This window comes from Amblyraja radiata, chromosome 34, assembly GCF_010909765.2.
Source record: "Amblyraja radiata isolate CabotCenter1 chromosome 34, sAmbRad1.1.pri, whole genome shotgun sequence".
In the NCBI taxonomy this organism is placed as follows: Eukaryota; Metazoa; Chordata; class Chondrichthyes; order Rajiformes; family Rajidae; genus Amblyraja; species Amblyraja radiata.
Window position 1 is genome coordinate 12,239,825 of NC_045989.1, and position 13,921 is coordinate 12,253,745.

At 42.9% G+C, this 13,921-nt stretch overlaps 1 protein-coding gene across 3 annotated transcripts in view; it reads right to left on the bottom strand.

The window, feature by feature from the left end:
* uaca (uveal autoantigen with coiled-coil domains and ankyrin repeats) overlaps positions 1 to 13,921 on the bottom strand; it is a 118,033-nt gene that overhangs the window by 49,656 nt on the left and 54,456 nt on the right. For all 3 annotated transcript variants that reach the window (XM_033050358.1, XM_033050361.1, XM_033050360.1), the window contains exons 2-5: positions 10,190 to 10,320; positions 4,950 to 5,038; positions 3,189 to 3,253; positions 1,071 to 1,128 (exon numbers count right to left, since the gene is read on the bottom strand). In XM_033050358.1, coding sequence (XP_032906249.1) covers positions 1,071 to 1,128; positions 3,189 to 3,253; positions 4,950 to 5,038; positions 10,190 to 10,320 — 343 coding nt within the window. The remainder of the gene's footprint in view (positions 1 to 1,070; positions 1,129 to 3,188; positions 3,254 to 4,949; positions 5,039 to 10,189; positions 10,321 to 13,921) is intronic.

Genomic DNA, 13,921 nt, shown 5'->3' on the forward strand with positions numbered 1-13,921 from the left:
TGTCTCTGGCACAGTGGTGTGCAATGTTGGAGCCCCACAGGGAACGGTTCTGGCCCCGTTCCTCTTCACCCTGTATACAGCAGACTTTAACTATAAGTCTGACACATGCCACGTACAGAAATATTCAGATGATACAGCGATTGTGGCATGTGTAAGGAACGGGCAGGAGGAGGAATACAGGAACTTGACCAGTTCCTTTTGTGCCTGGAGTGAAGAGAACTGTCTCATCCTGAACGCAACTAAGACTAAAGAGATGGTGGTTAACTTTGGCAGGTCCAAGCTCCCCCTTCAGCCGGTCAACGCTGCAGGGGCTGACATTGAGGTGGTGCAGACATATAAATACCTTGGAGTGCACCTTGACAACAAACTAGACTGGTCTGTCAACTCTGACTCCCTCTACAAAAAAGGCCAGAGCAGACTCTTTTTTCTCAGAAGGCTCAAATCCTTCAATGTGTGTAATGATATGCTGCACATGTTTTACAACACTGTGGTTGCAAGTGTTATTTTCTACGCTGTTGTCTGCTGGGGCAACAGCATTAGTGCAAAAAACAACAAGAAGCTGGTCAAACTGGTTAAACGAGCTAGCTCAGTGCTGGAGGGGAGAGTAGACTCTGGGATGGATGTGCTTGAGAGGCGTATGAGGCACAAGGTGCAGGTCATCCTGAAAAACCCCGGGCATCCCCTCCATGTAATTCTGGAGAGTCAAAAGAGCACTCAGAACAACAACCGGCTCCTCTCCCTGCCCTGTAGAACGGAGCGGTTCAGGAGATCCTTCACCCCTGCAGCCATTAGATTTTATAATTCGGACCCCAAACTACCCCTTATTGTAGTTAATTTTTAATTGTTAATTATTGGCCTTTTTAAGTATTTATTGCTCTCAGGTAGTGTCCACATTGTATTCTATGTATTTTCTGTCTGCGTTCGTTTTGAATCTGTGGGTTTGTTGGTTGGGGGCTTCTGGACATCTGAATTTCCCTGAGGGGATCAATAAAGTATTTATTATTATTATTATTAAATGTATTCTGTGCCCACAAAAACCCCCCAGCTGATTTAAGCAATCGCATACAGACCTGCATCATGAAGGGCAGATCTGCCTTGATGGTCTATAGTGTCTACAGGACAATCTTGCTGTAAAACAAAACACACCGATTTAATACAGGCGAACAAAACATCATCCCGCCATACTGAAATCATTAAAAATTGCAGAAAGATTTGCTTTCCTATAAAATGAAGATCACTCCTTGCAACAGAAATAGGCTTTCGCAAATTTCTTTGCAACAGCTAGACGGCTACTCAATCTTTTCAACATGGGATAGTTACTGCGAGTATAGACAAGCTTTAAGGGAATCTCATGTCCTTGCTTATCACAAAATCTGAACTACCGTACAAATAAAATCCACAGCGTGTCTTTGGGACTCAAGAGGAAATTGATGCACCCAGAGGTGACCTATCACATGGACTATCACACGGACTCCACACAGACATCAGCAGCAGTTAGCATAACATCCTTATGCTCCAGGGACCCAGGTTCTATCCTGACCTCTGGATCGGTCAGTGTGGCCTTTGCATGCTCTCCATGTGATAGCCTGGGTGTGTCACATTTCAAACACATCTGGACACATGTTGATTAATTACCCCTTATTGTAGTTAGATGGCAAAATAATCAAATAGCATGAGAGCGAGAACAAGATGCAAGGCTACAGGAAGTAAGGAGACAGAAATGGGACTGATGAGATTGCTCTGCTAGAAGATGGTATGAATCTGATAGGCTGAGTGGTCTCCTCTCGTCTTCTATGGAGTGAGTTTTAAACATTAATATCGGCAGTGCAACGTATTTTATTACAAATTCCACAATTTAAAATCTCCACATGCTTGTTATATCTGCACAACAAAGGTAATCCCCCACCTCCTACCTCACCCCCGCCTTGAGACAGAATTGCCCGAATTCCTGCAGTGCAGTTCAGTTTAGTGTCACCTGCACCAAGGTACAGTGAAAAGCTTTTAGTTGTGTGCTAAAGGGCAACAACTATCCTCCCCTTTGCCCCCCCCCCCACCACTTCCTTTCCCCAATCAAACAAGACTCATGTCGCGTAATTTAAAAATCTGCAGATTATACGATCAAATAAATCTACCTTCCATTGGTCCCAATGCAATATTTTTTGCACATACATTGACCAACACAATTAGTATTCCTTTAGAATGAATGAAAACATGCCCAAAATATACACAGTACAAACATCTTCACACTACGAGGTGGTGTTTATGCTCCACTACAGCCTCTTCCCCTCTGTCCGCATCTAATCTCACCAGCTTTCCTTCCTAACCATACATCAAGCTATTCAAGAGGAAATATCTTGGTGGTGGGAACAGAGAACTGTGGCACAAGGAGAGGTTGGGGAGGAGAGAACGGATGAGCTGGATAAACACACCAAGGAGATAGGAACAGAATGATTCATCAACAAAGTGAAAGAGGAAACAAAGTGATAAAATTGTGTGGAATAGAAATTGGCGCAAACTGGTCAGGCAATTACCTGTTCCTGTAGGAAGGTATATCTGTACTCGATCTCAAAGGACACAAGGTACTAGGCCACAACTAACAATGGCCTGTTACTTTTATCATCATTACTTTTTTGCATATCTTTCATTCATTTGTTCTGTGTTTCTCTACATCACCGCCTATATCCCTCGTTTCTCTTTCCTCTGACTCGCAGTCTGAAGAAGGGTCTTGACCCGAAACGTCACCTATTCCTTTTCTCCAGAGATGCCTCTGACCCGCTGAGCTACTCCAACTTTTTGTGTCTAACTTGTTCCTGCATTGTAAATATTGAACACAAACATGCAAGACAGAAAGCAACCCTTTGGTGCAGCAAACCCGCCCCATGTAACCATCTACCCGCCTTCTACCCATCATGGAATCTCCTGGAAGAAATAGAATGGGAATTAAAAAACATCTCTCTCTGATCGTTACTAGTGTTTGCTCAGTTTTAAAAATAGGACAGCAGGAAATGAAGTACTTGAGTGTGTGTATTACAGGCACATACTTGGCACCAGCACACTGAATTCAGAAGCTGCAGCTTTACCCTTGGGCATTCTCTATTGCAAAGTTAAAAAGAACAATTTCTTCATGGACAGATACACTTGATCTTCATGTTAATGCATTAATAATGCCAAGAGGCAATTGCAGTTACCTGAAGCAGCCGCTGCAAACACAGAGACTGCCCATTTCTAGCAGCGAGATGTAACACACTTTGTCCTGCAAGATAACGAGAAAATAAAATCAGTAATTAATGAACCTTGGACTCGGGGTGGGTTCTTTCTCAGTGAGTTCTATAAGCAACTGCACAGCCCTTGAGAATACCAATAGAGTTTTTCTTAAACTGGTCTTGACGGTTCCTTCGGACATCCACTGCGAGACAAGTGGGCACCAGTTGATAACCCAAAATAGAATCGTTGAAAGTTACAGAAAAAGAAGCCCCCAGTCAGTCTGTTGCGTCCAGATCACCCAAAAGTGGTGTAACTCAAGTTCTGTCGGTTCCTCCAGTTGCTTGGCTCTTCATAGTACTGTAACAAAAGTCACATTGATGTGATTCTCTACCACTCTTTCCCACATTAGCATCTCCCTCAGGGACTAGCAAACCTCTCATCAATCCTGGACCAATATTCAACCTGCTCGTACGCTTTCTTCCCATCAATCACCGAGAAGCTAACTCTGGGATTCAGGGCTCCAAGTATAACTACATATGAACTCAGAAAAATCAGATGCAAGTTCTCTGTACTGTTGATGGTCATAATGAAGATGTTATTAGGTTATTTAATTTGTTCTGAGATCTAAATAAAATGGCAATGAAGAGGCTTGATGGAAGGATCGACATCTGCAGCTTAGATGTGTGAAAGAGAAAAAGCAATAGTGGAAAAGTAAGAATATTTTGGCTATTGGACAAATATCCCGAGGCTGGTTTGAAAATTCACTATATAGTTAAATTTTTTTTTTAAATCAGGTAATTTCTACAAAAGTTAGTAAAAAATACCATGAAAATCATTGTATTCAAATATTTAAAAAATCTGGTTCACTAATCTTCAAGAAAATAAGTCTTCCTTATCTGGTCTGGTCAATACACGATTCCTGGCCCACCAAAGCACTGTACTATGAACTGAGTTTTGAAATCATCCATGTAGGTTTAATCAGGTCAAGTGGGAGGATGAAAGAAATGCTACACCACATACCAAGAGCAAATAAATATCATCATGGCATTTACTTTTCACTTAAGTTTAGATGCAGGCAGAACTGCTAAAGATTCACAAGAATAATTCTACAACAGACTGGTTGTAACTATCTTCAGACTGAACAAAGTGGGAACATAAGAAAAAATTCCAAAGGTAGCTATAAAGGGCAGTCCTGCATATATACTTCTGGACTGCTTCCCCATGGAAGGTTACACACATCTTACAGGGATAAAAGTATGGTTTGCTGGATAGAGTTGAGAAAGTTGTTCCTATTGTCCTACATTTTATGGAGTAAGTTAGAGAGACACCTCTGAAATATACAGAAACCTTCAATGGCAGAATTAACAGTCATGTTTGTTATAGCTCTCTTGCTCCTGTGCCTGGGAGCATTTGAACTAATAGTTATGGACTCAGGACAAATGTTTGGACATTTGAGACAGAGATTAGCTCTGTGGAATTCACAATTGCAGAGGAATTTCAGTCACTGAGTATATTCCACGTTGCGACCAACAGATTCTTAGATGCCAAGAGAATCACCATTTTGGGATAGATCTAGAGGGAACATTTATCAGTCGATCCGATTCGAAGGCAAAACAGACCAAAGAAACAAATTGCTCAACTTGTTCCAATTGGAGAAAGGCAGGAGAAAAATAACTATTATCTTAAAAGTGGCAATTTGAGACGCAATCTGATACTCTGACCCCGATGCCAGTGTGAAGAGTTACCTGCAGCATCAATTGCCGTCACGTCAACACCATGTGAGAGCATTGCATTGACGCAGGGGACATCACCTTTCGCAGCTGCAAGATGGAAACTGGAAGACAAGGAAATCAAAATGAAAATTAAGCTCATGTGCTGCAGAATAATCTGCTTGAGGATCAAACTCCCCTCCCGCATAGACGCCCTATTTTACACTTGTGCTTTTTGAAGAGCAACACACAAATGGGTGCAACAATAACAGCGGTGACAGGCACATCACATCACTGAAGACTTGCACTAACAATCAAAAAGCACAGGTTCAAATCCCACCATAACAGCTAAATATTAAATTCAATCAAATCTAAAATACAACTGTAATTTCTTAAGTGCTTAAGTGCCTCAACCAAACTCTGGCACGAATGCTTCACGAACTGTTTCTGTCATGTTGCCTGACATTTTCAGAGATATGTACCTATATACCCTGGTCCCTCTGTCCTTGCACACATTTTAAGACTGTGCTATTTAGATCATATTGTCTCTCCTCATTCTTTCTGCCAAAATGGATTGCTTTATACTTTCAAATGTTCAGAGCACTTACTGATATTTCTATTTGCAAAAGTAAAATATCTGTGGCATCATTGGCATAATCAAAAAAATAAATTTACTACATTCCCTTTTATTATGTTCCTGTTGGATTTTATGGTAGTTCAACGAAATTTGTTGTTGCCATAGCTATAAATAAACTCTTTAGAATTCAAACTGAAGCCGCTATGTTGAATTATCTCAGCATTACTAAGTGAAGGTCAACTAATTAGCTTTCAGCTGCATCATACTTGCACAAGGCAAGTACTGAGACAACCATCTAAAAGAAACACGCTGTCATTTGCAGCATAATTAAGTTTTGGAACAAGACTTTGGAACAAATAATTCTTTCAAAATATATGCTCCTTTAAATCACCCGTTTTTAATTAACTGAACAGAAAATTGTACATAGTTTCCTTTGGATAGTTAAATTCACCAACAATCCATGAATGCCCAGAGCAAAACAGCATTGTATTCGTCTAAAACTCTATTCACAAATAGTTAGAAGATTTGCTACTTGTTAAAATGAGGCAAAGAAAATACCAATCAGGTAAATCTATTGTCAGGAAAATGTGTTGTTCTTAGAAACTGCCTAAAGATCTTGACGTACAAGTCCTATCTTTATTGTAGGACATCAGTTGGAATTCATACAAAATCAATATTTTCGTATGTTAAGAATGAATCAGAGACAGAATTCGCAACATAAAGTGCTGGAGTAACTCAGCAGGTCATGCAGCATCTCTGGAGAACATGGATAGGTGATGATTCAAACTGATTTGGGGGGACGGCAGGGGGAAAATAAAGTGAAAAGAGGGGCAGGGTAATAGGTTGACACGGGTAAATGGATTTTGATCGGCAGATTGTTGGACAAAGGCTAGAGATGAAAAAACTGGTGTGAGACAAAAAGATTGAAGTTGCAAATTGTGAAGCTAAATGAAGCAATGCAGGTGGAAGGGAATGAGGATGGGAAAAGTGCAATAAGAGGAATGCGGATCCAAGCAAAATTGCCAGAAAGGAATTTTTCTGCCTGATCTGCAGTGTTGCCACAAAGACTCACATAAACCAACGCAACAATTCTAACCAGAATTTGATAAATTCTTGGAGAAACAGCTGCAGAGGAAAAAGACGTTACAGGCATGATGAGCTCTCTCAGAGACATGAAATATTCTGATGTTAGAAAAACACAGGGTATTAAACAAAGATACAGTGCCCTCCATAATGTTTGGGACAAAGACCCATCATTTATTTATTTGCCTCGGTACTCCGCAATTTGAGATTTGTAATAAAAAAAAATCACGTGTGGTTAAAGTGCGCATTGTCAGATTTTAATAAAGGCAATTTTTAATACATTTTGGTTTCACCATGTAGAAATTACAGCAGTGTTTATACATAGTCCCCCCCATTTCAGGGCACCATAATGTTTGGGGCACAGCAGTGTCATGTAAATGAAAATAGTCATGTTTAGTATTTTGTTGCATATCCTTTGCATGCGATGACTGCTTGAAGTCTGCGATTCATGGACATCACCAGTTGCTGGGTGTCTTCTCTGGTGATGCTCTGCCAGGCCTGTATTGCAGCAATCTTTAGTTTATGCTTGTTTTGGGGGCTAGTACCCTTCAGTTTTCTCTTCAGCATATAAAAGGCATGCTCAATTGGGTCCAGATCAGGTGATTGACTTGGCCACTCAAGAATTGACAATTTTTTAGCTTTGAAAAACTCCTTTGTTGCTTTAGCAGTATGTTTAGGATCATTGTCTTGCTGTAGAATGAACTGCCGGCCAATGAGTTTTGAGGCATTTGTTTGAACTTGAGCAGATGGGATGTGTCGATACACTTCAGAATTCATTATGCTACTACCATCAGCAGTTGTAGCAGCAGACAGGCTTGCTGTCTCTCCCTTCGGGGGAATGCGACTTTTTTGTCGTATCCCCCTTCTCTGCCTCCGTCTGCGCTGAGGCCTAATGGTGGAGCTGGCGACCTCGAGACTCCGGAGGCAGAGCCAGTCAGGACTTGCCCTGGGATCGCTCCCGTGAGGGCGGTCCGGCTCGGGGCTGGAACGGCGCTCCCGTGAGTGGCTGTGACGCTCCCGTCGGAGCGGCCCAGCTCGAGGGTGGTATGGCGCTCCCGTCGGAGCGGCCCAGCTCGAGGGAGGTACGGCGCTCCCGTCGGAGTGTCCCTGCTCGAGGGTGGAATGGCGCTCACGTGAGGGCGATCCGGCTCGTTGCTGGAACGGTGCTCCGGTGGCTGGGACGGCGTTCTGGCGGCGGTGACCTGAGTCCGGGGTTCAGCCGCGGGCCAGCGGCTGCGTCCACTGGACTGGAGGGCGGCAGCTTCGACCACCCCGGGCCGCGGTGTTTGAGCCGGCCCGTTTGCGGGGTTCGGTGAGCCGCGGGACTGTTTGTGCCATCGCCAGGTGGGGAATCGCCTCAGCGCAGAGAGAGAAGAGGAGGGAAGAGACTGCAGCCCTAAGATTTTTGCCTCCACCACAGTGAGGAGGTGCTTGGAGGACTCACTGTGGTGGATGTTAATTTGTGTTTAGTGTTGTTTATTATTGTATTATTGTATGTATGACTGCAGGCACGAAATATCGTTCAGACCGTAAGGTCTGAATGACAATAAAGGTAATTCTAAAAATTCTAATTCTAATTCTATCATCAATGAAGAATAGTGAGCCAGTACCTTCAGCAGCCATACATGCCCAGGCCATAACTCCCCCACCACCGTGTTTCACAGATGAGGAAGTATGCTTTGGTTCTTGGGTAGTTCCTTCTCTCCTCCATATTTTGCTCTTGCCATCAGTCTGATATAACTTAATCTTTTTCTCTGTCCACAAGACCTTTTCCAGAACTGTGGTTGCTCTTTTAAGTACTTCTTGGCAAACTAACACGGCCATCCTATTTTTGCGGCTGACCAGTGGTTTGCATCTTGCAGTGTAGCCTCTGTATTTCTGTTCATGAAGTCTTCTGCGGACAGTGGCCATTGACAAATCCACACCTGACTCCTGAAGAGTGTTTCTGATCTGTCAGACAGGTGTTTGGGTATTTTATAATCGGGGATAATTGGGGATAAGAGAGAGAATTCTTCTGTCATCAGCTGTGGAGGTCTTCCTTGGCCTGCCAGTCCCTTTCCGATTAGTAAGCTCGCCAGTGTTCTCTTTCTTCTTAATTGTGTTCCAAACAGTTGATTTAGGTAAGCCTAAGGTTTAGCCGATGTCTCCAACAGTTTTATTCTTGTTCCTCAGTCTCAGAATGGCTAATTTGACTTTCATTGGCACAACTTTCGTCCTCATGTTGATAAACAGCAATAAAAGTTTCCAAAGGTGATGGAAAGACTGGAGGAAAGACTAGGTGCTGAGAGCTCTCTTATACCTGCATTAAGGAGCAATTAAACACACCTGAGCAATTACAAACACCTGTGAAGCCATATGTCCCAAACATTATGGTGCCCTGAAATGGGTGGACTATGTATAAACACAGCTGTAATTTCTAAATGGTGAAACCAAAATAAAAGTGGTCTTTAATAAAATCTGACAATGAGCACTTTAACCACATGTGATTTTTAAAAATATTACAAATCTCAAACTGTGGAGTACACCAGGCAAATAAATAAATGATGGGTCCTTGTCCCAAACATTAAGGAAGACACTGCAATCACTCCTTAAACCTGTCTGTCTGGTCATCTATTTGAAAATCTTCCTGTGTGGCTCAATACTAGGCTTTGTTTGACAGAACTCCCGATAAGGCTTCAAGGTTTACTACATCAAAGATGTTATTAAATGCAAAGTGGTATTTTACCAACTGGAACTTTATCCAAAGAACACTGCCCGAGGCATTGTTCAACGTCCCTCTTATCATAAAGGCTGAAGTCACCGAACAAATTAATTTTAATAAAAATCAATTTCTATTGTCAGACTTAATGGCTTTCCGTTGAGAACAACTCCACTGTTCTGTTTCAATTAACTGCGTTTGATCTCCTCCAGCCGTAGGTGAATCGTGACTTGTGTTCCACTAAACAGAATGCGCAGCTTTGCAAGTGATCAGCACAGTTTATCCCTGAACTAACAAGTTCTGACCATAATTAAACAAATTCTAAGTCGGTAAGACAAAGTAATCTTTCATGATATTATGTGGCATAAAAAGTAGACAAAACAAACAGGAGTCTGGCAATGCAGCAGATTTAGTAGAACATTCACCACAGATTTACTGAGCAAGAACACTACAATTTTCTATGTGACCAATTACTGACCTTAACCAGGTCATAATACCCCAGACTTTTTACAGTGCTGTTATTAGCAGAAGAAACACAAATCAAAGTCTGAGTCTTAACATGGGAGAAGACAAGAGAGAAACCTGAGGAGAGGGGGGAGAGGTGGGGTGGGGGCACATGAAAGAAGAGAGATACTTGGAGCTAGAGCTGGAGCCAGAGAGAAAGTGAGAGGATGGCAGCAGTGTACAGGATGGGGAATCTCGACACAGTGTGAACGAGTGGAGGCCAAATAGATATTGTACAACATCCCGTATATTGAAAGCATCCCCCCCCCCTCCCCCCACACACTTGCTGGGACACCCCTCTCCACCCGCCACTTGTTGGGTCGAACCTCCACTCTCTGTGTCAATCTTCAGCATGGAAGTTGAAAGGCTGATTGAAGGTGGGCCCAGGAGTAGCAGTGGTTGCAGGACACTTACGCTGATCTGCCCTCCACATCCAGCTTGGTCGGCATGACCCCTCTCTTGGCCAGCACTGATGTTACTTTATCCACATCTCCCTTTTCCACTGCCTTCAGCAAACGGTCATCATATTTGCTCCAATCTGATGACTGCAGTTAAAAAGAAGCAAAATTATCACCAGTGAAGTTATGAAGTGTTGCCCACACAGCATATTAATATCTTAATTCAATAATGTAAGGAAAGCCTTCTTTTTCAACTCTGGCATGTTGTACAGCAACATCTGTCCCGTCCAATCAGTGCAAGAATCTGACACAGGCATGTTTGGCAACACAGACTCTCTGCAAAGCGTGGGTACATGTTAACTGATCGACACATCCATTATTAACCTGACCATCAGCCCATTCGAGAGGAGTAAAGCTCACTCCTCAGAAGCTACCAGAAAGGAAAGGTGTCCTGCCCAAAATTTGCCACATCACCACATTGTTTGATTCAGCATGAATCACTAAATCAAGCCAGACTATATTCCTTCTCTCCAGAGATGCTGCCTATCCCGTTGAGTTACTCCAGCACTTGGTGTCTATCTTCGGTGTAAACCAGCATCTGAAGTTCCTTCCTACACAGACTAGGTTGCTCTTTTCCCCTTATCAACATCTTAAAACACATTACAATTCAATGATGTTCGAGATGTAGTCCTTGTTGTTCACAGCCAATTTACACACTGCAAGATCCCACAAATATCACAGAGATAAAGGTTTTCGTGACACTGGCTGAAAGAGAAATTTGGCCCCAGAACACCAGAAATATACAGCAGCTCGCCTTCACAATCGTACATCCCATTTTAATTTCCCCCACATCGCAACCTCCCAGCATTACTCCCAACCCATGTCCTTCCCAGCTTCCCTCAGGTGGATCTTTCGCATCAACTCGAGTGGGCACAGAGTGTCAGTTTAACCACTCACTTGAAACACTGTTCTCTGAGCGTGTAGCATTCCCTCAGTGCCTCACTAAAGCCTCAGTCACTAAGTGCAGGAATGACAGACCCGTAGGAATGATTTAAATTCACATCTGACGAGGAGGAGCGAGCGCGCGCGAGAGAGAGCGAGAGAGAGAGAGAGAGGAGAGAGAGAGACGGAGAGAGAGAGAGGACAGAGAGAGAGAGAGAGAGAGAGAGAGAGAGAGAGAGAGAGAGAGGAGGAGAGAGAGAGAGAGAGAGAGAGAGAGCGAGAGAGAGAGATCGAGAGAGCGATCGGAGAGAGATAGATCTATCTAGATCTCTAGCTATCTCTCTCTCTCTCTCTCTCTCTCTCTCTATCTCTCTCGCTCTCTCTATCTCTCTATCTCTCTCTCTCTCTCTCTCTCTCTCTCTCTCTCTCTCTCTCTCTCTCGTTTTGTCGAATTTCTCTTAACTTGCATCATTCACCTCAGGAACACCATGAGCACAATTGCTTATCACTTTGTAAAGTTGCCTTCTTGAATTTGCTGCATCCTCCAATCAGACCTTGCTGCACAAGAGACTGCAGATGTTGGAGTCTGGAGCAGAAAACAAATTGCTCGAGGAACTCAACAGGTCAGTATGCAGAAGGGTCATAACCCCAAACATCACCTGTCAATTTCCCTCCACAAATGCTGCTTAACCCGTTACATTCCCCCAACACTTTGATTTTAGCTTCATAAGACCCTTGGAAGAGAATGAAATGAGAAAACAAAGGTTTCTACTATGGCAGTAGAAGATTATGGCTCTTCATTCCATCTATCTTTGCAGTAATGTAAAGTCCAGGAACCTGTTGTGACCCTGCATGATCACATGCAGCATGCTGGATTTAACCATACATTGCCTGCACTGCCCATCATTGGCAATGAGTCTATTACTGGGAATTCCCTTCAAGGAGCAATGTGGAAGCACTCATGCTAAACAGACTGCAGTGGGTAAAGGCACCAACTCACTACCACCTTCTTCAGGGCAATTGGAAGGTGAAGTGGATCCTGGTCTCTCCAATGACGCAGCAATCTGTACATGAGCAGGAAGCCTTGAAACTCCTAACTCATAGACAGAGTCAGCATGGAAACAGGCCCATCTGCCCAACTCATCCATGCCCAAAATGGCCTATCTAAGTTAGTCCCATTTGCCTACATTTGGCCCATATTCCTGAAACCTTTCTTATGTACCTGTCCAAATGTCTTTTAAATGTTGGGATTGCACTTGCTTCAACTACTTCCTCTGGCTGTTTGATCCATAAACCCACCAGCCTCCATGTGAAAAAGTTGCCCCTCAGGTCCCTATTAAATCTTTCCCCTTTCGCCTTATACCAATGCCTTATTTGGCACAACATTAGCCTCCTTTCGTCTTCCGGCACTTTGCCCATGTTTAACGATGATTCATATATCTCAGTAAGGGCTCCTGTAATTTCTACTGAGAGAACGAGTATGGGTCAGCAAAATGTTGGGAAGGAAGCAAACATTGGTCCATGAAGCATCTCACAAAACTGCCAAGAAGCTAGTCAATGCCCAGCCTTACTTGGCAAATGGAATTCAGCAACAATTTCCATTTATGCAGCCTTGTTAATCCAGTGAAGCATTCGATACACCTCACAGGTGCAACTGTCAGCTACAAACTGATGCCAATCTGCACTAATCAGTGCACAAAGACTAACCTGTTAAGGAGCACATTAAAAGAGAGTGGAATGGTGGGATTTAGGAAGGGAATTCCAGGTCAAGGGAACCCAGGATGTGTGGGACACCAGCATGGAAAATGGCAACAATTACCAAGGACTTCAATAAGGGAGCAGTAGGTTTAAGAGGTAGGGCACACTCCAAAAATCTACTCTTAATTTATTTTCTATTAGCAACTCTGACCCCGCTAACACCATTGCCACTCCTTAATTTTCCAACAAGACAAATACAAATTCCAATTCAAGAGTAAACTTTCAGCTTGGCAAAACTTCAAGCCTCTGACAGCTGTTGCAGTGTGTAATGATAGTTCTCCTGTTGCTGGTTTTACTAATGTGCAAAACCTGCAGCTCAATCCCAAAGGGAGACCCATAATTATCAAGTGCTGCCTCGGTTTTGTACTCAGTAACCCTCTCGTCAGAGTCTCTAGTTTCAAACTGCCGTCCTGACGGATTCAACTTAAAACTACAGTGCCCTCCATAATGTTTGGGACAAAGAACCATCATTTATTTATTTGCCTCTGTACTCCACAATTGAGATTTGTAATAGAAAAAAATCACATGGTTAAAGTGCACATTTGCAGATTTTATTAAAGGCCATTTTTATACATTTTGGTTTCACCATGTAGAAATTACAGCTGTTTTTATACATAGTCCCCCATTTCGGGGCACCATACTGTTTGGGACACATGGCTTCACAGGTGTTTGTAATTGCTCAGGTGTGTTTAATTGCCTCCTTAATGCAGGAGTAAGAGAGCTCTCAGCACCTAGTCTTTCCTCCAGTCTTTCCATCACCTTTGAAAACTTTTATTGCGGTTTATCAATATCAACACGAGGACCAAGTTTTGCCAATGAAAGTTAGAGAAGCCATTATGAGACTGAGAAAGAAAAATAAGACTGTTAGAGACATCAGCCAAACCTTAGGCTTACCAAAATCAACTGTTTGGAACATCATTAAGAAGAGAGCACTGGTGAGCTTACTAATCGCAAAGGGACTGGCATGCCAAGGAAGACCTCCACAGCTGATGACAGAAGAATTATCCCTATAATAAAGAAAAATCCCCAAACACCCGTCCGACAGATC